This window comes from Drosophila ananassae, chromosome 2L (assembly GCF_017639315.1).
Source record: "Drosophila ananassae strain 14024-0371.13 chromosome 2L, ASM1763931v2, whole genome shotgun sequence".
Classification (NCBI taxonomy): Eukaryota; Metazoa; Arthropoda; class Insecta; order Diptera; family Drosophilidae; genus Drosophila; species Drosophila ananassae.
The window spans coordinates 8,689,957-8,712,594 of NC_057927.1; the positions used below are offsets into that span (position 1 = coordinate 8,689,957).

Below are 22,638 nucleotides of genomic sequence, written 5' to 3' on the forward strand. Positions count from 1 at the left end.
TGCAATAAAACAATTAAGGTTAGGAGAAGAATTCTATTCTAGCAGGAAGCCCCACTCACATCTGCTATGTTCTGCAGCGAAGGTGCGGCTATGAAGACGACGTAAGGGGTGAACTCCGCGGTGCGGAGAATCTTCAGCGCCTGCGGCTCGACATCCAATATGGCCATCTTTCCCTCAGTGTGGATGCGCCGGATGGTGTCCAGCTTGGTGCCGTACATGGCATCCTCGTGGGTGCCTATAAGAATACGAATATGTCACAGGGACAAGGTCCAGTAGTGAAGCCTTACCGTATTCCAAGTACTCATTCGCTCCAATATCGGCCATCATCTCGTCGTGCGAAACAAAGTAATAGCTGCGTCCATTCTCCTCCTCGGGCTTAGCAGGTCTCGTTGTATCTGTAGTGATATTTATGAGTGTATTCATCAATTTTTAATGATGCCTTAAAAAGCCATTCAGTTCAAAGCTGACTAAGCATAGCCTGGCTTTAAAATATTATAGAGGTAAAAAGTAAATTATAATTTCTGCAAAGCCGAATGATAGCTTATTTATGAAGTAGCAATCAATTATTCTGCATCATTACCTCGTCTAATGGAGTGATATTTTGTCAACGATAAATAAATAAAGCCAAGTATGAAAGTGTATGAAATATTAGAAACCTTAAATCGTTGACAAAATATAATGGCTATAATGGCAACTTTCTTGTATCATATTTGGCGATTGAGTCGGCAGAATGCCATGAAACTTACGTGGAATGGGATAGGCGTACTTGTCCGGGTACTTGGAAATCAAGGTGTTCTTGATGTGCCGCCTGCCCACTCCATGGGCACCCAATAGCACCAATGTCTTTCGCTGGAAGTTCGGATCTCCGACTGGCCGGGCAGGGCAGGTGAAATAAAAGAACAAATGTTAAGGTAAGTTCATCCGAAAGGGGCTGAGGTTGAAACCCACCTGGCACCTTGACAACCTCTTCGTACGTGACCACGTCGAGCGTGTCGAAGATGGCATTGTGCTTGGCCAGATACTTGTCCCGGCACTGCTTCTTCTTGCGCCCGAAGATGGAGCAGTTAACTGTTGGCAATAATGGAGAGCGGGTGTTAACAAATTGTACAAACTTATGGCTAAAAGGCAAAGAAGAGAGTAGAGTCGAGCAGCATGCTTGAGAGCAGACAAAAAACATGCTTACAAAAATCATCGAGCAAGAAGTCAAGCTGCGTTTGCTTGGCCTCAGATGGATGGATGATATAATTTTCGAAATGATTGAGTTTAAAATGCTCCTGGCTTGGTTATACTGATATTTTAAATGCAACTTAATTGATTTTTTATAGCGAGCTGCTTCCTGAGCTGGATTTTCTTTAAAGTATGCTTTAAGATATGTGGGTGATCTTTAAGCCAGCCTAACGTGCAGTGGTGTGAGCTTGGGCTTTTTGCTGTGGTGGCTAACTAATTTCTGAAGAAGGCTGGTTATATCTTTTCGGGATTGAAGCGGGGGTTCAACGATGACTGTGGTGCTGTGGTCGTGTCTACTGTTTACAGATGGCGATCGTGATCATGGGAAGTATGCTTTCTACACGATTCTTCGGGGCTGGGTGGCGGGGTTCGTTGGTGCCGTCTACAGAAGCTACAACGTTTGGTATTTGGGTGGTTTGAGTGGTTCGAGTGGGTGAGTTTTTTTGTACAAACAATTTTCTATCGATACAAATTCTGTTGTAAATAGGTGTCTGTGTTAATGTTGTGTTTGTGGCATAACAGAACTCAAGAAGAAACGTTTAAAGTCGAGTCTTGACAGCTCTCCTGGGGGAGATTTATTTAGTTTTTGAGGTGTGTGTTTTGTTTGGTTGGTTGATTGGTTGGTGGGTTGGTGGTTTGGTTTTTGGTTATATGGTAACTACCTGCTGATCCATCACACCCATCTGCGTGAGCGGAACATCCAGCACCCGGCTCTCCTGCATTATATTATTATACATACAGTTTATATAGAGATATCTTTCGTTTCGATTTCGAGATGCTTTAACTAGATATTAGAGTATTGTACAGGTGTGCTCATGTAAAGTGTAGGCTAAATATTTTGTTTGGCTTGAAATTTGGCAGCATTTGGGGGCCTCGCTTTTATTTTTTGGTTAATTTGAAAAGGTTTTTCTTTGACTACTTTTGAATCGGGGCATGCAACTCTCTGAGTGTTCGTGTACAGACTGTGGCGTGTGGCGTGTAATTGTGGGTGGTGGGTCGTGGTTCGTGGGTGTTTCTTGTGGGTGGCTTATGTGGCTGAGAGTTTGGAAGAGTAGAGTAGAGAGCGCTTTCCCTTTCGGTTAACTACGAGTTCGTCATACACTTCCAATATAAGTACAATTATTCATATAGCATACGATTTGACTTGATTATATCGAGCATCCAATTACACATAGAGAACACGGATAGTTCGAGTTCGAGATGTCGGGCTTCCGATGTCGGATCCGCCCTGGGACTCACCCTGCTCCTGCTTGGTCTTGTCGACCGTCTGGCAGGCGATCCGCCACTCCTGCAGCTCCGGCGACGGTATCAGTCCTGCGGATCCGCCCACCGTGTCCAGTCGCGCCTGCCACCAGTGATGATCGTCCTTGCTAATGATCTAGGAGTGTTTAGAGATCAAATTAAAATACATTTAGGGAATCCAATTAGTGTCTCAGATTTCTACCTGCAGTATGTCGCCCACTTGGAACGATATGCCCGCCTGGGCACAGGGTATAAGCTCATCATCCAGCGGATTATAATCGAATTGTGCGCGCACGAAAATCTGCGTTTGGGAAAAAAAGGCAAAGACCACAGAAATGAACCAGATGAACATTAAAATTGAAGAAAATCAGCGAATAGTGAGCGGTGCTGGTTGCAGGCCGATGAGTTGCCATTCCTTTTGGTTTCATTTATTTTCTGCTGAGCCTGCAACCGGGCACAATTTGAGGCTGGCTCAGCGAAGTGGGTTTTGGTTTGCCGAATTGTGTGCGAAATGAAACTCATTTGCATGTCAAAAGCAGCCGCGGTAACAAATTTGTTAACAAGAAACAAATCCAGCAAGCAGAGTCGAAATAATAGATACCCTTTTTCACTTTACTTTAAGTGCTTAATTATGAAAGTGACTTTCTTTTCGCCGCAACAGTTAAGCCTTTAGCATATTAGTCACAATTCTCGTATCCCTTGGCAGGACATCAAAGAGCCTGCTTGCCAGCTTTGTTTTTGGCCAACTGATGAACATAAATTAGACAAATTTGGGGTTCTTGTGTGAGCTGTGAGTTGTGAGTTGTGCCTTTTGAGTTGTCTGACTTGTCGGTTAATGAATATGCACATCTACTCGGGAGGGGGAATGGGAATGGGAATGGATGGGATGGATGGGTTCTTCGGAGGCTGTAAGGCAAGAGTTGCGGTTGGAAAATTCCTTGTGTGCTGGGTGTGATTACGTGTCTATTGTTTGGGAGCGTTGTGATACTTACAAGCACCGGAGCGGGTCTGATCCTGAAAAGCTGCATATGGTTGCATGAGGGTAGGGGAAATACAAGGCGGAAGGAACGAACAGAGATGTGGAGTTATGTTAACGTACAGCGAAATAATTGCATAATGGATTATAACTACGACTACACACACTCACGAATGTGGGTTGCAAGGATACCACACATATATATGTTACATATCTGACACGCCCATAAATATTACATCCCTGCGAACACAAACATATTTATGCCACCACCCTCTATCTGGGCAGGCTCGTTAGTTTATAATTTGCATAATGCACTCGACTGCCTGGGCCTTCGATTTTACAGAAACTAATGCTCCAGGAGGGGACACCCTTTGAGCTCACGCTCCCGTTAATTAATCCTTATTGATATTTTGATTACGCCAAATTGGCACATAATCAAAGCCGTCCACTTCATTGAATTTAATAACCTAATGCCCAGGTATTTGGATTAAGGAGCTCAGATGTCGAAGGCACCGTTTACGTCAGGAATTAAAGGCAATAGATATATCTATCAAAAGCCGATGATTTCCTTAATATAATAATTAAGCAGTTTCAACAAAGCGGATAATGTGCAGGCTACTGCCAGGACTTTCGCATTAAAGCTTGTGTTCTTTATTAAAAGGGGGTGTTTGTGTCTTGGATTTTTAATAAAAACTCCTAATCCTTTGCTTCTCGCGAACGAATCTAGTGAAACCGGAGGATAATGAAGCCATACTTCTAGTGAAATGTGGAGTCAACTTTGTGGTTAGTTTGTAGCTTGTTGTATGATTATTACGGTGGTGAGCCGGTCTCTGGGCGACCAGTCTCCTAATAAACCCGAAACAGCCAATTAACACAGGCAACTCACCTCGCAGGGGGGCGGAGCGCTGCGGTACGAAGGAACTATCTTGAAGGTAACAGAACCGCGTGCCTCGCGCTGCAATAGAAGGATTAAAAGTTGAACGTTTTCAATTAGCAGGCCAGAACAGGATGCGGCACAGGAGATTGAAGATGATTGAAGGGGATTTGGGGTCTGAGCACTCACCAGCATTCGTTGCAATTGCCCCACCGACTGGTGCTGCACCGGCTGGCCGTTGATCTCCCGAATCTCGTCGCCCACGTGGAGCGTGGCCTGGCGATGAATCATCCCGCCGTGCATAATCCTGGCCACAATGCACCGCCCGTCCTCGGTCATCTTCAGCGTGATGCCCTGCAAGGATTTGAGTTAGGTCAGAGGATATTTTCCTCCAGGGACGCCCAGGCTTACCATTGGCTCGTCCGTGTTCTTCTGGAACTGCACCAACCGCACCCGGGTCACATGCTGCAGTTCCCCGCCCTCCACGTTGTCCAGCTCGTCCCCGTTGAGGTACGGCACCATCGGGGGCGGGGTGACGCGCAGCGCCTCCTCCCCGTAAACGTCCCGTGCCACCACATCGTGGCTATGGAGCAGTGCCTGGAAAGTCAAAAAAACACCTCAGATTAATCGCAAAACCCAGAACACTATAAAGTTCAATATTTAAACTTAATAATATAATTTTAAGAATGGAGTTACATAACTCTCCTAGCTTTTCTTTTTAAAATAGATCTCCTGTTTATAACTGGTTTTCAAATCCCATTTAGAGAACTTTTTATGTAACATTTAATATTGAGAACGGACAGCTTTTAAGGCTCATTTTTATTATGCCACTTAAGGCAAATAAAGGAACATAACACTCTGAACCCCTGCCAGACTTTCAGACTTTAGAACGGTTTCTCCTAGTGCACTATATTTGGTTTCGGGTTAGCTTAAATTATAGCCAGCAATTAAGCCGGCCGTTATGAGCTGGCCCAAAAAGCAATGCGGTCGAACGGCTCGTTGGTTGGGAAATTAAATTTCCGATTTGCCACGCCTGCCACATACATCATAACCCGGAGGCGAGCCGGGCCGGGCTGGGCCGGAACCGCACAGCATCGCACAACTTGTTTACAACATTAACTGTGCGACATTTGTTGCTCAGCACAGAGCACAAAAAGCCCCAAAAAACACAAACGAGCTGGATAAAAAACACATGGCAGGATGGCATGGATGAAACGCCCATTTGCGAAAAGCCGTTAAAAGCGGCGTCAGCCACAAACGAGGGCACGCACATGACCCCGTGACCCCTCCAGGATAACCAGGACTAACCAGGGATAACCCGAGCCGGCGAACGACAAAAATCTGAACAATTTATGGGAGTAAGCCTCCGCTCCGTTCCGCACCAACCGAACAACCGACTTTATACAATTTCGGTTTTAATAAATTATGTTTAATAACACTTTGAATATGTTGCGAAATTAATTTTTCCTGCCCTTGCCCTTTGGCTGGAAAAGATTGCTGAGCTGAGTGCGACTCTGTGGGGGAAGCAGGCGGTGGAAGGGCAGGGGAAGCAATATCCTTGTGGAGGAATGCCAGAAAGAAAGGCGGTGCTGAAGCATTGGGCTAGGCCATAAAAAAGGATTTTACTGCGATGCCATGCCGTGACACTTGTGCCACTCACACGCATACGGCCGACGCACAGCAGGATAATGGAGAGTCAGGAATGCAGGTTATACAAAGTACACTGAAAGAAGGATATCTTGGAAGGCATCAAGATGAAGCTCTTAGATCGAGAACGAGTTGCCCCCCTTGAGCTGTAAAATGTTAGATGGAAAATGCCAATTATAGATTGTGTTTTTGTGGCATGTATGACTGCCAGGAAGATTATTTCTAGAATTTGATAGAACTGGTTAAATTTTGGTAACTTTTGAAGTTATTTCTGCTTTTTGAAAATGTCTAATTTTATGTTTTGATTTTAAAAGGTGCTTCGAGTTCAGATCCTTTATTCCACTGTACATTTACATACGCCATATAATCTAAGTACAGCTAACGCACCGCCAGCACTTTTGCCGCAACACCTGGCCCCTCCTGCCCCCTGAACCCGCCACCCGCCTCCGTGGCGAGCAGCTTAGAGCCCCCTCAGTCGTCTGGGCCCATCAAGTTCATCCCCTAGAACCATTCATCCCCAATCCACTGGCCCCATAAAAAACGCAATTTTCAACACTGATGATTACTCAATGCCACAAACACGGGCACGTACCAGAGACCCCACAAACGCACACACCCACACACTCTCACCCCAACACAGACACACACAGACCCACACGCTCTCCCCAGCACACATACACATTTGAGGGAGAAAGCACGTTTCATTTCCGCCACAGACATCGACCGCAAAGCAAAACTCAACTGAGCAGCTCTCTTTCAAGGACCTCTCGCTCTCGCCACCACACAGGATAAGCATCCAGGGATGCCCAGGCCACCCACCCACACTCCTCCGCCGTTCCTGCAACTATTTTGAGAGCTTTCAGTCACACACTCCACTCGGAATTCAGAATTCGAAATTCAGAATTCAGCACTCGCCAGTCGCCACTCAACACAGAGTCATGCCAGGACCCTCCATTCACCGTTCGCCGTTCACCACTTTTGAGTGAATATCCGCAGTGGCGTGTGCATAAATATTTCATAATACTTTGAAGCCTCGCAGAAGGCCATCCGCCCCGTGGCCCACACTCCGGCTCCTGGCCCCCAAAACACCCAGTTAGCTGGGTAAACAAGACGATGAGAATGATGATTGGGCTCGGGCTTGGGGACTGACAGGTGGTAATCGAGTTTGGGCTTATCGGGCAGCATCAATTCAATAATTCGACGTGTTCCATCCAAGTCGTTTTCGGGGGAAGGATATCAAATTTAGTGCGCCTTGATTTGCGATTGCCAAATGGAAATATCTCTGACGAGTCGAATCGAATCGAATGGAGCGCAGTGGAGTATCCTTGAGATGGTCTTTTGATCCCCGCAGTAAACATGGCAACCGATTCCATTCAATTCCGAGGCGTTTCCAATTCGGAGAAAGGATAGCCAAAATTTGGTTTGGATTTTTTGAATGGATTGTGAAATACTAACCAATAAACGGATAGGGATGGATTTTATTGGAATGTTTGCTTTGCAAAGACAGTATCTTGGGGTTGCAATAAGTCCTACCTATTTTATGATTTCTATAAGCCACAATTTTCAAGCCTTTTAAGAAGAATTTAAAAATAAAATTTAAAATGTCCTGCCTGATCAGAAGCATACCATATTTAACATTTAAAAGTTAGCCCACGAATTATTAAAATTTTCCCCTTAATCAAGCCGCTGCTTCATTAATAATTCATCAAAGGACCAGCCACAGAAACCAAGCAGAGTTTAGGAAAAAGTATCGGTCGGGATGTTGGAAGGAAAATGGCTTTAAATGCGAAACGCATCCAACCGAGCAGACAAATCAGATTCTTTTGCCTGCTGGCTGCCCGTCTGCTGTCTGCCGTCTTGAATTTATTGGGTTTGCCCATTTGGCCATTTTGGCAGAAGTTTGCAATCCAATTACATCGAAAAACTTCCAACTACCCATTAATGGAAGTGGCAGGCACGCACAAGGCGGTCGCCGCCACACCAGAGAAGCAACAGCAAGAATTTGACTAAATAAATGGCTAATACAATTTCGTTGGCGTAGAACAAAATTAACTACATCGAATAAAATTTGCTGAACTTGGCAACTATTTAAATGTGTCAAGGCAGGAGAAGGGAGGAGCTGGCGGAAGGGATCCTGCGAAGGACACTCGCCTCGCCTCGCCTGGTTACCCAGACGGCACTGAGCGATAAACAACGTAATCTGATTTCACTTAAAGCCCAGCCCAGGACCCAGCCCACAGCCCTCCAACCACGCCCACTGACCACTCGGCATGGGAGGGGGAGGGCGGGAGTTCCATATTTAACACCAAGTTGTTGGACCAATAAAACGGTAAATTTAATAAGCGCTTGACAGGCGCAAAGTTGAGCAGTTAGGTTTAATGCCTCATTAGGCTTTCGGAGCTGGCAGCTGGGCGCAGGGAGATGGGGTATGGGAGCTGGGATCTGGGAGCTCGGGGGTCCTTGTGACATTGATAGCTATGGCAAACTTTCGGACCACACAGGTCCATTCCACGGGCCCCTTCCATGCCCCGATTTCAGCCCGCAGCTGCCTCTGATTTCCATGATTAATACTTAAGTGCTTGTTAAAGTTTCGCTCCAGGCCCAGAGCCTGGAGGAGGCATCCTTTATATGCAGATGCCTGTTGTTTGCCCCGAGTCCTCTGTCTGCCAGCTCCCATCTCCCATGTCCCATGTCCAATGTCCTATCCTAAACAATCAGTTGTGATGGAACCCAGGCCTGAACCCAACCCGAAGCCCAGCCCATTTGTTTGCTGCTGAGGCAGCAGCCACATCAGAGTCGGAATCCGCCGGAATAAGCCAACACTCGCAGAAAAAAGTCACATCCTTCTAGCCCGTGGCAGTATGGCAAGCAAAACTTTGATATTTTCACTATATTTGGGGATTTCGACTAACTGCTCGAGAAGAACTCGAGCATGACTCGCTTTTAAATAATTCAAGCGACAAAGTTCGCCATCAAGTTTGCACAAATCTTTGACATGCAGCCGAAAAACTTTCCAAAGTAAATCTCCGGCACTCTTAAAATAAGCTAAAAAGGTATGAAAAGTACGGGCAGAACGCATATCGAAGTAAGTTTTAAAGTATTAATGGAATTGGCTTGTAGCGCAGGGCCACTAATTGCAGTTCATGGCTCTTGAAAATTAACAAGGGCCACGGCAAAGGAATTACCTTAAAAGAGAAGTTCAAGAAGTATAAGTTTAAATTTATGCTTAGGGTTTCATAAGACAACTAACTATTAAAATTATTTAGCAAACGCACTATGTGTGGCAGCAAATTGTTTCTTCAACAGCTTAGAACAAGTTTTCAAGTCCATTAGGCTAAGTGCAGCTTGAAACAGCGTTTCAGCCATTTTCCGGCTGACTCGCCGTCAGCGCCTGCTGAGTCAGGTCCATTGTTTAGCCGCCAGTCCATCCAGGGAGCTGGTCATTTTTCCAGCTTTATGCTAAGCCACTAACCACAGACCATCCCTCACTCCTCACTCCCCATCCCCAGGCCAGTCATCCCCGCCACAGACCACACGAACGTTATTTGTTGGTTTTAATAATTACACAGCATGGCCGAAAGGAAGACGGGAATGAGAATGGCTCTGGGATTGGAATTGGGCTTGGACACGAAGGGATGGCTGTGGCAGGGGCTGGGACCTGGCTACGGGCTGGGGCAGTGCTCTAGGATTTTACTCTCTTTAATATTCCAGGCCACACGTCAATTACACACGTACGCGCGACTGCGAATGGCTTCCGCACCGTTTCGTAGGAGGCGGAAGGCAGGAGGCGGGCCGGAAAAACAGACAGCACTCTCGGCCAAAAAATGGAGAACAGGAAAGTGTGGGCGGAGGTGGCGGTGAGCCGTTGACAGCTGAATCATCTGGATTAATGCCGAATTTTAATTAGTACAACGACGGCACTCGCCAGTGGCAGGCCTTTTCCCATTTTGCAGATCTCAGTTCTCCATTACCCGGCCGGGCTTCATTTGTTAATCCCGTACTGCTGTGCTGCAGGACCCGCTAGGATAGTTCTGACATTTGCCACCTTATCGGGATCGGAGCAGCGACCACGGCTCCAAAGAGTCGGGCGACCAGATTAAGTGTGCCCCATATGGGAGCCGGGACCGCAAAATGAATCTTCTCGGGCTTAATTAATGCCGACTCAGCGGCAACTTTTCACTTTAAAACAGGTGAGAATGAGTTTATGGACTGTTAGATACCTTAACAATAGCAAGGGGTAATTATATCAACTATAAATTATATCATAATAATTAAGATATCTATCCAAAGTCTATCCTTAATCTATAATGAGTTTGTTTGAATTATTGTCTTAAGAGCCCAATGACTTATATTTAACCTTTCCTTAAACTTTTGTTTGAAAGATACCTAAACCATAGGAACCAGGTATACCCCAAATTCTGGCAATAAAACTCACAGAGTATGTGCCATGTTTGGGAGCCACAGAATGAAAGCTGTTTAAAGTTTAAGGTGATATGTGAATGCAGCAGGCGCCTGTCAAGCTGTCAAGTCTGGCTCACATCTCATGGCCACCAATCCCCGTCGCTCAGTTCCCAGTACCCCAGGACTACCAGGACTCACGGTTCAGAGCTTTGGGAACTTGGGATATTTGTGGGCTGGCTGGCCTGTCTGTTTGTGTCGCAAGTTCGGCGATAAGCAGCCGTTTTGCCGCGTTCCCGATTTTCCGATTTCCCTCGTTCGCTTCTCCTGGCCGCCCCACTGGAAGGGGGTAAACCCCATGAAACTTTCCCCGGCAACTTGCTATCGGGACTTATCACTTGGACGAACTTATTGTTGCGGTCCGCCCGTCTTCACTTCCACATACTCGTATCCGGTTGGGTTTCGATGCGATTATTTGGTGGGGCTGGCTGGCTTGCTGGCTGGCAGGATAGTGAGATGGTAGGCTAGCTGGCAACCACCGAGACACAGTCTTACAGTTAACATTGCTTTCCAATACACAACATTCACCGTACGACTATGTCGGGGTAATTGAGCGGCATCCTTTTTTGGTCCTTTGGCAACGGCAACGACAACGACAACGACGGCGGCTAACACTTCCTGCCTATTAGTTGGCATTATTATTGACAGACAGTGTCCCCCTGAGCGCTGTCGTGATGTATGATGATGAGGATGATGATGTTGTGGCACTGTCAATAGCTGTAACAGTGGCGATGGCGGTGGCGGTGGCATCCCATTGATTGACAGGCTCCCGACTCCGCCAGGATCCCGTTTCCCCGTCCAGGTAATAGTTCCCAGCCCCTGGGTGCCTTATCTCCCAAACAATGGCAGGCGACATCATTGTCATTCCAGACCGTCCCCCCACCCAGACCTTCCTCCTGCTCATCATTCAATTTACGAGAGGCCGTATCCCGCCGAGAAATAAGTATATGTATTGATATACATATACACAACAAAGGGCATCTGCGTGCTTTTCGGTTTTGAACCAAAACCAAAACAGTTTTGGGCTCGGTTTTATTTTTATATTTTTGTTCGGCAGGCAACAAACAGCCACAAATTTCCGGTGGGTGCGTGGATATTATGCATTTATCGCCGCCATCTATCAGCGCTGGAAAAACTCTTTTCCGAGGACGGAACTCCCACCTATCCACCTTTCTGGATGACTTTCCTACCCCATCTGTCTCTCTTTATCATCTCGTCTTCTGCCTCTGTCTCGTACCTCGTCGCTTTCGAAAAAAATATTATTGTACATATATTCTTTGTATTTTTAAGTTACCAGTTTTTTGTGTGGCTTTTTGAAATATTCAACATATGGCTTTCCACGCTGTGGCAGCTTTCGTTTTTACGCCAATCTGTCTCACCACGTTCTGCTTAATTCCGCAGAAAAGTTTTTTCATAAAAATAAATCGGCGGAAATCTGTGAGTTTTAAAAACAATAACTCCCCCAAAGGTAATGGTTTTTAACAAATATTTATGGACGTTTTTATATCAATGAGTCTGTTTCTGTTTCTGTTTCAGAGTATGTGTTGAATTTAAAAAAGGCGTATGTATGACTGATTAATTGGTCCTTCGAAGGACAATATTCATAGTCTTGGCAGTATTTAAGCCGAGGCCATGTCTTTTTTTAACCATATGTATAATAAACGGAAGAATAATTATTTCGATTCGAAGCTTCTTGGGTTTATCAAATGCAGGAAGTACATTTCTGTAAGTGTGCCATTTCTCACTCGATTTTCTTGGGCCTGTGTGTGACTAATGACGCCGTTAGGTAGGCAACACTTTCTGCCGCCCAGCCCCCGCCCACGACTCAACGGCACCTTCACATGCACATCTGCATATGTAAATGTAATTTTATAGCTCTGCGTGTCCTCCTCCCCCACCTACCACCTACCACCCAGCCTCCGCTTTCTTTCTCTTTGCTGAGCTGTTCTTTGTGTAAGAATACACATTATTATTTTTGCACACTCGACACATTGTCTATTCGTGTGTGCGTGTTTATGTGTCATATGAGGATGCGTATACGTAATATATGACTCGGTGTATCTACATCCCTATGTGTGTTAGTGTATGTGTGTGTGTGCGGCATGTAAAATTTGTTTATTCAATTTCAACTAGGCAAACAACGCCGCAACGGCTGCAGCGGCACAAAGGGCGATAACTCACTTTCGTAACAAGTAAACTAATTATTTCTTCACTTTTTTTTCACCCTAATACTTGGTTTTTTGTTTTCCTCAAGTTGCTGTTGTTGTTTTAAGCTCGCCTTGAAACAGTGAGAGTCATGTGGGGGGTGGGGGGATTGTTAAATTACAAAATAATGTACACACTTGCTGCTTGTAATCGCTGTGTTGTTGCCGTCCTGACAGCCTCTAACTGCTTGTTCAGCCCATTGTGCTTGTTCATCATCATCAGCAACAGCTTTTGGCTTCGACGCATGTGTGTGCGTGTGGGGAGCCTGCTCCCAGGGTGGACCAAAAATAAGAAAATCCAACTCGCATTACCTTCCAGGGTTTCGGGCCTCGGTGGGGCTTTAATAACTTTAATTGGAATGCTTTTGTAAAAGCTAATATTATTACTTCTCAGCAGAGGTCCTTGTCTAAGACACTTATTTGGCGAAATCTTGTCGGAAAACCTTGCCACTCAGTTCTGTTACTCATACGCCATGTATGCCCATTGAAAAGTTGGCAAGCCACCCCAAAATGTAGACACACTTCGTGTCGCAATTAACGCATTCACAAATGAAGAGTGTCAAGGCTTTAGCCAGTCGGTCGGGCGGAGGATCCTTTTGGTCCTCTGGCCCCTGTCTTCAGTCAGTTTGTCAGTTAGGCAGTTTTTCGCCTTTCCATTTCCTGGCCATCTTCCCTCCGCGCCTCCTGCCCAGTTAGCGTCTGTACAGTTTTTTGTGTTTGTGTTGAGATGTCCCCCGAAAAAAGCGCTCCTCAAGTCCTTCCATCAAGATAAAAGTTCTTTCCTCCTGCCAGAGGGAATGCCAAATGTACGAGAACACTTTCGTGTATGTCTGCCTCTCTGGGTGTGTGTGGCGTGTGGCATGTGGCATGTGCCACGCCAAGATGGCCAACTTTAAGGCGGGCAAGGGCGGCTCATCAGGCATCCTTCTTCTCATCAGGTGTAAGTTAGTTAGTCTTGCAACTTCTGGGGGGCGGAGGAGGAGTTCCTCGAAAATTACAAATTCTCTCATGCATTGTGCCGTCAAATTTGAGGTACTTAGCCAGCTAATGTTCGAGCCGGGAGAAATTTTTGGAACCATTTGTCGGATACTTTAGATAAGGGACAAACAACACGTTTTTATTCCACAGGCGGAGATAATCAGGAGCGAAGTTTTCTGGAAAGTATTTAACATTACTTTGTACGGCTAGTATTTGAGATCAATCAACCGGATGTTGTGAAATTTTAGATTTATTCCGAGAAGGTTTATTGGAGGCATTAAGTTTAAACAGCAATTTACTTTATTCTGTTTGCTGCTGCCTGTTATCAGCTCGTGTCTGACAAGCTTATGAATCTGAATTTTCGTTGAAAATCCCCTTTTATGTTCCAGAAAGTTTCCGCCCGAAAGTTGAAAAGTTCTGTTAGGCCTCATTTACCTTTGATTGGTTGTCACGGCACTGACAGGCAAACTACCCGCATAAATTGCCAAAAAATATCAGATTTCTCCGCAAGCCTGGATACAAAAAGTTCCCCCCAATAAGGCCTTTAAGAGTTCCCAACTTTCAGCCAACTCCATTAAATTAAATCTTCTCCTAAGCCTTATGCAGTGCAGATGTGTTGCAATATTGTTTCATTTTTTTCCGCGGTATCCGAAAAAAAGTCGACATCATTGGCCGGAAACTCAACTTTGGGCGCTGGTGACCACACCTTTTGCTGATTTTCGGTTTGGCGGCCCTTGGCGGGATGATCTTACGGAAAACTGTGTCACAGCCTCATAACGAGCCTATTTGCTATGCCTCATACCCTCGGAAAAAGTAGAAAAAAAAGAAGAGGCCTTCGTTGCCTTTGCGACATCATTGCCCTGTGTTCTTGTGTAATATTTATGTAAATTTTTCCCTCGCGCAAAAATTGAAAGGCGTAATGGTCTTGCGTAGGAAAAGGACATCCCGCAGCCTACAGCCTACAGCCAACGCCACATCGCACCCCACTTTGCATGGGATTCAGAGTCGACGGCCTTGTGCGTGTTTCGGTTGGCTTCTCATAATAAATGACAATGAGCATATTATGCTCTATAATCGAGTGGAAGAGAATTATTTTGTGCGAACTAATTGCATTAGTGACATTCAATTTGATGCAGGGGAGAACACAAAAGGAGCAAATCCGAAAACAACACGGCAAAGGGGAGCTGGGAGCTGGGAAAACGACGTTAAATGGCAATTGTCACAAAAAGGCAGGCATTTTTGATAGTCGATCCCCGGTCGGTGCTCTACTTTCCCATCTCATCTCCATCTCACACTGCTGCCACATTTTAGTTTATTCCTATTTGCTCCCGCCGTCCTGTTTGGCTGTTTGGGCCCCTGTTTGGGCAGTCAAGCAAAAACCTGCGCCTGTCGCTGATTTAGGAAAAGCGAACCCGACCCAACCCGTCCCAAAGCCAAGGCCCAAATCCGAACCCAAAACCCAGCACCCAGGCCCAGTGCATGAGAATACCAGAAGGGTCCCAGTCCCAGTCCCAGTCCCAGTCATAGTCATAGTCATAGACCCGAACCAGGCAAAAAACTCAACCGGGTCACCGCTTGGGCAATCATGTGAATCGAGCTCTTTATAATTTGCGAAACTATGTGAGCTCACTCAGCGAGAGTGGCTATAGATGTTCCATTTTTTTGGTTCTTTGTGATATTGTTTACAAAATCTATAATATAATTCGAGGGTGATGAAAACAACACCCAAGTTTACATTATTTTATAATCAATTGCTTCAATTTTTAAACTTATATTTTGACAAAGAAATCTCTTAGATAAAATTTAAATTTCAAACAACTTCTAAATAGATTCTGAAATAAATATTGAATGTGAGCAGTATATCAGTATGACAGCAGTATCTTAAGTTCTCCCTATAGTTTTATGTAAAAATATTGAAATTTTTAAAAGAATAAATCTCAAAATCATAAGTATTTAAATGTAAAAACTCACTAAACCCCCCACGCTGTTGAATTATATAAGTATTTATGTGTTTTTTTTATACGGTTTGTGCGTGTGTCTGTGAGTGCGGTATGCGTATGTTTTTTTGGGGCAACCCAAATGAAAATAATCTTACATGTCGTTGACACATTTCAGAGAGCTCTGCCAAAAAACTGGCGTTCTTCTTCTGGTTGCTTACCTGGCGGGCCAAAATCAAATCAAAAAACACACAACACGGCGATTGGAGAGAGACACGGCATTACGAAAAGAGAAGAAAAGAGAGTTATGCATAAGTCAGAGGTCGCAATCAGGTTAATTACTAAATTAGGCTACTTATGGGCTAATTAATATTTACAAGATGTCGCGTATCCAAGGATACCTGGACACACGCTAACTAACTAGCGGAACTGAAGCACAGAAATTAAGCAAAAAACATTTTGTGGCAAGCTGAATAATTAGTTAACGGATTTTAGGCGACTGATTGATTAATTAGGGGGGTAACCTGACTTTATCTCACTCATTTTTCTTGACTTGATCACCTGATCTCGTGATAGATCTCACCTGGTGTCCGGAGCAGATGGATCCGTTGGGCACGCGCACCCGGAACGGACTGTGCACCGGGCAGGAGGTGCGCGGCCCCCATCGCGAGGCGGCTGCTGCGGCGGCCTGCTGCAAGGATAGCGCCGAGCTGCAGGGATTGAAGAGCGCCGGCGGGGGCGGGATGCTGATGGAGCTGAGGCCGCTCAAGCTGCGGCAGTGACCTCCCAGAGCCGCTTCGGCGGCGGCGGCAGCAGCGGGACACTGGGGCACCGGAACCCCCTGGCCGCTGCTGCCTACGCCACTGCCGCTCATCCCACTGCTGCCGCTGCTCCCCAGCAGGGACATGTGCGAGCCACCGGACATCAGTGACTGGGAGGTCAGGCCGTGGTGCTGGCACATGCCGATCGTCACGCCCCCGACGCCAACGCCTCCTCCGCCGCCGCCGGACCATTGGCCCGCGCCCGAGCCTGCTCCCGCTCCTCCGCCAGCTCCAGGTCCCACTCCCGCTCCCGCTCCGGATCCCGCTCCCGCACCCGCTCCAGTGCCAGCTGCTCCTGACTGTGGGTCGCCGGCACAGTAGTGATCCACCGTAAAACTGTCCTGGCTACCAGAGCATTGCAGGCGATGCGGGGGCGGTGGCGACGAGTGGCGCGGGTAAATGTTGTTGTTGTGTCCTTGGTGTCCTGTTTCGCGCCGCCCGCTGCTCCTCGTAGAACGCTCTGTCTCTTTTGGCTTAGCTCTGTGATATGTGCCGCAGTTGTCGGAGGACAGGCATAGCTCACACTCTCTAGGATTTCAGCGATTCAAACTTCAATTTCAACTTCAAGTCAGGGACTCTGTCGCCTGGGGTGCCCTTGCGTGTCCTGTGATCACAGCATTTCCTTTCAACCACCTTCTACTAGGATTAATTAACAACAACTAACGGGGGGCGTTCGGGGCAAGTTAAAAGTTTTCAACAATTCTTCTCGATTACTTTTGTCGGTTGCTTATTGTTGTCGCTGATGGTTTCTTTTTTTTAGGTAATTTTTTTCGGGTTTAACTTTAATTGTTACGTAAATTCTGTTGCTATCACTGATAAATTGTGTGTGTACGTGTGAGTTTTAATCCCGCGCTGAATTTGAATTGGCAAAATTATTGTTTCCTTTTTAATTGAGCAAATATGTGTTTTGGTTTAAGCTATTTTTGGTTAACGGGCTGCAATTTCTGCAATTAACTTGTTCATCACAATTGTAATTAATTTTTGTGGTTTAACGATTTTTTGTTTACTTGTTTAATATTGAATTCTCTATAGAGATGTGGGTGCTTTAATTTGATGTAACTTTTGGAGTTTAATTTTGAATCGATTTGGTTTTGCTTTTTGTTTATTTAACGATTTTTGGTTTTGTTTTTGAATTTTTCTAGCATGCGAGTTCTGCAAAGGAAAATCGTTGAAAAGCCCAAAATTTAACGAAATTTCATTCGACTGGGTGAGGGGAGGAGGAGAGTGTGTGTGGAGGAGTGTAGGTGCAGATTGAGGGGTGTGGGGTGGGTATGTTCAATGGCTTAAGGGGTGTTAAATATATACAAGACTCTCAGCACAGCACAGCCCAGCATGAGACGGATGGGGAATTTTCTGGTTTAAGGAATTCCAATTTTATGTAGCATACCTTTGAGGGCTTTCGGTGGAAAACTCAGTTCTCGCATTTATTGCAAATAAATTAGATATTTAATCCCTTAGACACACACCTGAACAATTGAAATTAGTGAAACGTTTCCACTCCCCCTCCTTGGGTTCTAGCCCCCGCCCCCGCCCCTGCCCCGAAAGCAATCAACGAAACAGATGGGAACCAAATGGAGCATGATATGCACTGGGAAAAATATTCCCAATAAACTAGGAACGAAACCAATCAAATTTTAATATAGGACTATCGTAGCATCCTGAATCTTTGAGTTGGTTATCCTTTCGCTGGACTTGCATCATGTTATCATCCTTTAATCTCGGCTATCGATTCGAAAATGACTCTTTTGTTTCCGTGTAGGCAGTCCTCTGTGCCAGGCCCCGTTTTAATTAAACTCACTGTCTAGGCAACTGAAAATGTATATTTTATATGCCTAAAAGATAAAAATAAAAATTTACAATATAAAAACCTGTGCTGTCCCGGGGGAAAAAACACAAAACCTTCGGGGAGTCGGCGGCGCGGGCGGAACGGAGCGCTTTTTATCTAAACGGTTCCAAAAGGCAATCGTTTGGGGAAAAAGCCTTAAAAATAAAAATAAAATAAACGGCGGGGCAGGAGTGAAAAACAAGTCTGCTTAACAAAAACAAAAATAAAAAAAAAGAGGCGAAGAACATGGAACTGAGGAAATTATATGCGCTAATAAAGGCAGGAGGAGTATCCCGGTATCCTGGCATCCTGGTTCGGGGCGGAGAGATAAAGAAAGGCAAAGGACTCCATTGCCAGGCAATTCCCAGGCGACTATCGGGACCGCAGGCGGGGACTATTTATGCTAAATAGTTTTCAACAAATTCCTGCCCGCCGAAAGTCCGCCGGCAGAGCTTCAGTTCCAGCTTTAGCTGCCATCGAATTAAATTAAAACGGAATTGTGAATGCTTAAATAATATTCGCATAATAAAGGGCAGAGGCGACCCGAGCCGAGCCGAGGCGTTGAAATGTTGAAATGTTTGCTTTTGGCGCAGCTTCCGCTGAATGCTAATGTGCCACATGCCGCCCATAATTGAATGGGAACGTGCTCGTCCCGACTCGGCTTGGGTTTCTTTTCGGTTTCGGCTCCAACCCGGGAGCGGAAAAAAGAAAAGCGGGGCCAGGAAGTCACCCAAGGACGTGGAAGCCAGAAACTTTGCAGCGGAACATACGCGTTCAAAATAACCAAATTCAATTCATAAAAGATTCAAAACCAACAAAGAAAGTATGGCTGGAAAGCAGGAAAGCACGAAAGCGGAGCAAAGCAGACAGAAGGAAAGCATCAGAACCGCAGCCGCTAGCCGAAAACCCGACTCAGCCACTCAACTACTCAGTTGAGGTAAAGTGAGGCTCTGGCTCTAGCGGATGGCAGTCTATCTGGATGCGAATCCTCTGAAGGGCCAGTGGGGCCTGAAGGACTCCCCGGTCCGAGGTTAGCTGCACTTGCTCCTTGGTGGGCCGGGAAGCAGTGGAAAGGAACTGCAAAAGAAAAGCAACTGCGAAAACAGAGCAAGCGAAAGCCAACCAATTTTTCATGTACAGTGGTCGTTGGGAAAGTGCTGTTTAGTTTCAAAAGACTAACGAGTTTACTAAAAACCGCCAAATTGGCTCAAATGGGATCTGCTTGAATTTGATTTAAAATAAAACTCAAAAGAAGTCTATAGAACTGGAGCATCAGAACTAGATAGTACAATTCCTCTATCGTTACCCTTCAAAATAGATATTATTTAATAAAATGTGCACAGCTTTCCGGCTCTCATTAGATATGCTAATGTCGGCTATAGCTTGCCGCCACTGTACTTGGGATGCTCCGCAGCTCCTCTCCTCTCCTCTCGCCCTCCGCCCTCCGAGTCTTCCCTATATCTTGTGTATATATACACATTTTTGATAAGGCAAACGGAAATGGCATAGGAAACGTTTGTTGGCTTCGCCAGGGGAGGGGGGCGAGGGGCGAGGAAGGATGGGGGGAGGGGCGTTAGGTGGGCGGTAAAGGTTCGCCCAGGGGGCGGGGCTGGAGCTGTGCCGAGTGGTGAAGTGAAGTGAAGTGAAGTGAAGCGAACTTGAGTTTGTTGAGGAATTCCAAGTTTGCAGGTGGGTGGTGGGCGGATGGTGGGTGGTGGAGTGTGGGTGGTGTTGTGTCTCGTTTATATTTTTTTTTTAGGTGTAACTTGGGGTAGCTTTTATTTTTTACTTACTGCAACAAAATGTTGTTGTTTCTGTGCGAATCTAACTCGTTGTGTTGTGTTTGTTGTTGTTTTCTGGCTTAATGCCTTTCAGAGTACATGATTTTCTCTATTTAATGGTCCATTCATACATATATTGTTGTTCGTTTATGTTGATGCACTGGCTGTTTTGGTTTTTGGGTTTCAGGATAAATTGTTTCAGGATGAGTTTCGGGCTCGTACCGATTCGATTTGGCTCGGAGACTCAGGCACGCACACACCCACACAGTCGGTCGGTCGGTCGGGGACACGCACACACGCAGACACGTTAATTTAATTCAATTTAATGGCGTTTGTGAAATCATTGATAATCATTTTTGGCAAATCGATTTAGCAATGCGGTCGAACTCGCTCCTCAGCCGCGTCGCAGTCGCTGTCGCGGCGCTGCCTCCGTCCTTGCGGTTGTTGCTTCTCGCGAGAAAGGCCAGAGAGATGGGAGGTGAGAGCGATGGCTTTCTCTCGAGAGAAGCAACTCCCACACATACACACGAAGTGGCGGAGAGAGGGGTGCGGGGAACTGACCGGATCGGAAAATATGCAAAAAAAAAAACGAAAGAATAACGGGAAACAAGAGAGGCTGCGAAAAAAGTCGCCAAAACGACCACGCACTCTTTCCTGTTTTCTTTTTTCCCCTCACGTGTGTGTGTGTGTGTGGGAGTGAGTGTCTGTGTGTGTGGCATTTTTCACTCGCGAACAAAAATCAATTGAAAGTTTTCCCCATTTTTCGCCAGTTTCGTTGGGATCAAGGATGTTGACCATCATTTCATTTTTTTGCGCGCTCTAGCTGTTAAGTAACGGAACTTTTTTAATTGCCAACTCTCGAAAAAGTTTTCGCCTCTCTCTCTCTCTGTTGGCTCCTTATCCTTGTTTTTTGTAAATTAAAAAGTTTTTCCTGTACATTAGTTTTCCCCAGGGTTTTCCTCGCCGTTTGCGTTTTTCTTTTGCATTTTGCTGCGCCGTATGGCAGACTCACTTCGGTTGGGTTGGCGTGTGTGCGTGTGCGTGTGCAGCAGGATGTGTGCGGGTGTCAGCGGGTGTGTGTGTGTGTGTGCGCTGCTCCTGTTACTGCTACTGCCACTGCCACTGCCACTCAGCTCCTGCTGTTTCTTTATACCCTTTACCCGTGCGTTCCAGGCAAGGACTCGCTTGAAACTGGCACAGGACCAGCTAGCAAGGTGCACAATGTAAGACTGAGCCATCGAGCTCCCGCAGCATCCAGCTGAAGCCCCCACAGAGAGATGGCCTTGCTCTCTCATCCCGAACTCTCTCCCGAACGGTGTCCTTGCTCTCTGCTGAATGCAGCTTCCTCCAATCTGCTGCTTCCTCCAATCAATTTCCTGCGGCCGCCAGTCGAGTGCGAGCAGGACGACTGTTGCCTCTGCTTCTTTTCGGTGGCCTGACTTTTGTGCTGCTCGCTGAATCTGCCGCAGGATGCAGGATGCTGAGCGACGCTGGCAGCACCAGCGGCAGCGACTGCGGACCTGCGCACTGGTCGGCTCTGTGGCTGCCACATTTTTCACTCATTGGCAATCGCAATCGCAGACGCTGTATCGCTGTTGGAATCCTTTGCACAGTGGTTTGGTGGCAGGATAATTTGTTAAATGGTGTTAGTCATATATCCTTTTAGATTTACATTTAAAACATTTTTGGTAATGGTTATTTTTTTTAAACATTTTTATAATATTTTCCGCACTTTCGGGATAAAGGATAACACGCAGGACGACTGTGTATTCAAGCCTTCACAGTTTTTCTTAATTAATAACTATTTTTGATATAGACAAAATATTAATTAATGATTAAAAGTAATATTACGCATACGCCATGTGATCCCAAGATCCCAATTAATATTCAAAAATGAATAGCTTTTAATTCAAAACTAATGTTTTTTGGGACAGTGTGAACTGCTGCAAGCTTCATCGCTGCTTTAGTCTCTGCCAACGCCTCCGCCTCCGCCGCCACCACCTGCTCCACCTCTAAAGCTGCTGCTGGTACTGTTTGTCTTACGGTACAAACGGGAGCGGGAGCGCCTAACGTGGCGAGCGTGCAAATATTCGTAATTTATGGCGCAACGTCTGCGCCACGTAGTCGTTAACCCAATCATTGCCGCCGTCACCGTTACCGTTACCGTTACCGTTCCCGTTCCCGTTATTGTAGCAGCAGCGCTGGCGTCATCATTGAAATCAACGGAATCAGCATCGTCATTATTATCATTCTAGCATCAAACATCATCAACATTTCATCATCGAGCAGCAGCAGCAGCTGCAACTGCACTTCTCACAGAGAGAGAGTGAGAGAATGGAAGAGAGTGGGAAGGAAAGAAAGGTGGCCGAAAACCGATGCAAAGTAGGTGACTTATGCGAAGTAGGGTGGCCCCTATTTGCATGCAAGGCTCAAAGGTCACACATAGTGGCATAAAATATATCAATTAATTATTTATCGCTTATGTGGCCTTGAACATGTTTTGGCCTGAGGAGTGTTGGTGTCTTCGGGGCGTATGAGTAATGAAATGGCTTCTGTCTGAATCATCTCATCAGACACTGTTTGACGAGTCCTTCACTCACTTCGCTCTCGAAAACTCAAAAACTTTTGGGTAATTTTCTAATTTATTACTTCATTTAAACTGCCAACA

General features: G+C 45.9%; 1 protein-coding gene across 11 annotated transcripts in view; it reads right to left on the reverse strand.

The window, feature by feature from the left end:
* LOC6499757 (peripheral plasma membrane protein CASK) overlaps window positions 1-22,638 on the reverse strand; it is a 35,458-nt gene that overhangs the window by 794 nt on the left and 12,026 nt on the right. For 4 of the 11 annotated variants that reach the window (XM_044716419.1, XM_044716421.1, XM_044716420.1 and 1 more), the window contains 11 exons: window positions 4,731-4,916; window positions 4,509-4,673; window positions 4,332-4,400; window positions 3,462-3,491; window positions 2,672-2,770; window positions 2,467-2,605; window positions 1,890-1,943; window positions 949-1,068; window positions 747-869; window positions 288-395; window positions 60-235 (listed from right to left, as the gene is read on the reverse strand). In XM_044716419.1, coding sequence (XP_044572354.1) covers window positions 60-235; window positions 288-395; window positions 747-869; window positions 949-1,068; window positions 1,890-1,943; window positions 2,467-2,605; window positions 2,672-2,770; window positions 3,462-3,491; window positions 4,332-4,400; window positions 4,509-4,673; window positions 4,731-4,916 — 1,269 coding nt within the window. Of the gene's footprint in view, window positions 1-59; window positions 236-287; window positions 396-746; window positions 870-948; window positions 1,069-1,889; window positions 1,944-2,466; window positions 2,606-2,671; window positions 2,771-3,461; window positions 3,492-4,331; window positions 4,401-4,508; window positions 4,674-4,730; window positions 4,917-16,126; window positions 17,517-19,982; window positions 20,135-21,123; window positions 21,231-22,638 lie in introns of those variants that run through there. The other 7 variants (XM_044716429.1, XM_044716437.1, XM_032449686.2 and 4 more) reach the window with 6 other exon arrangements.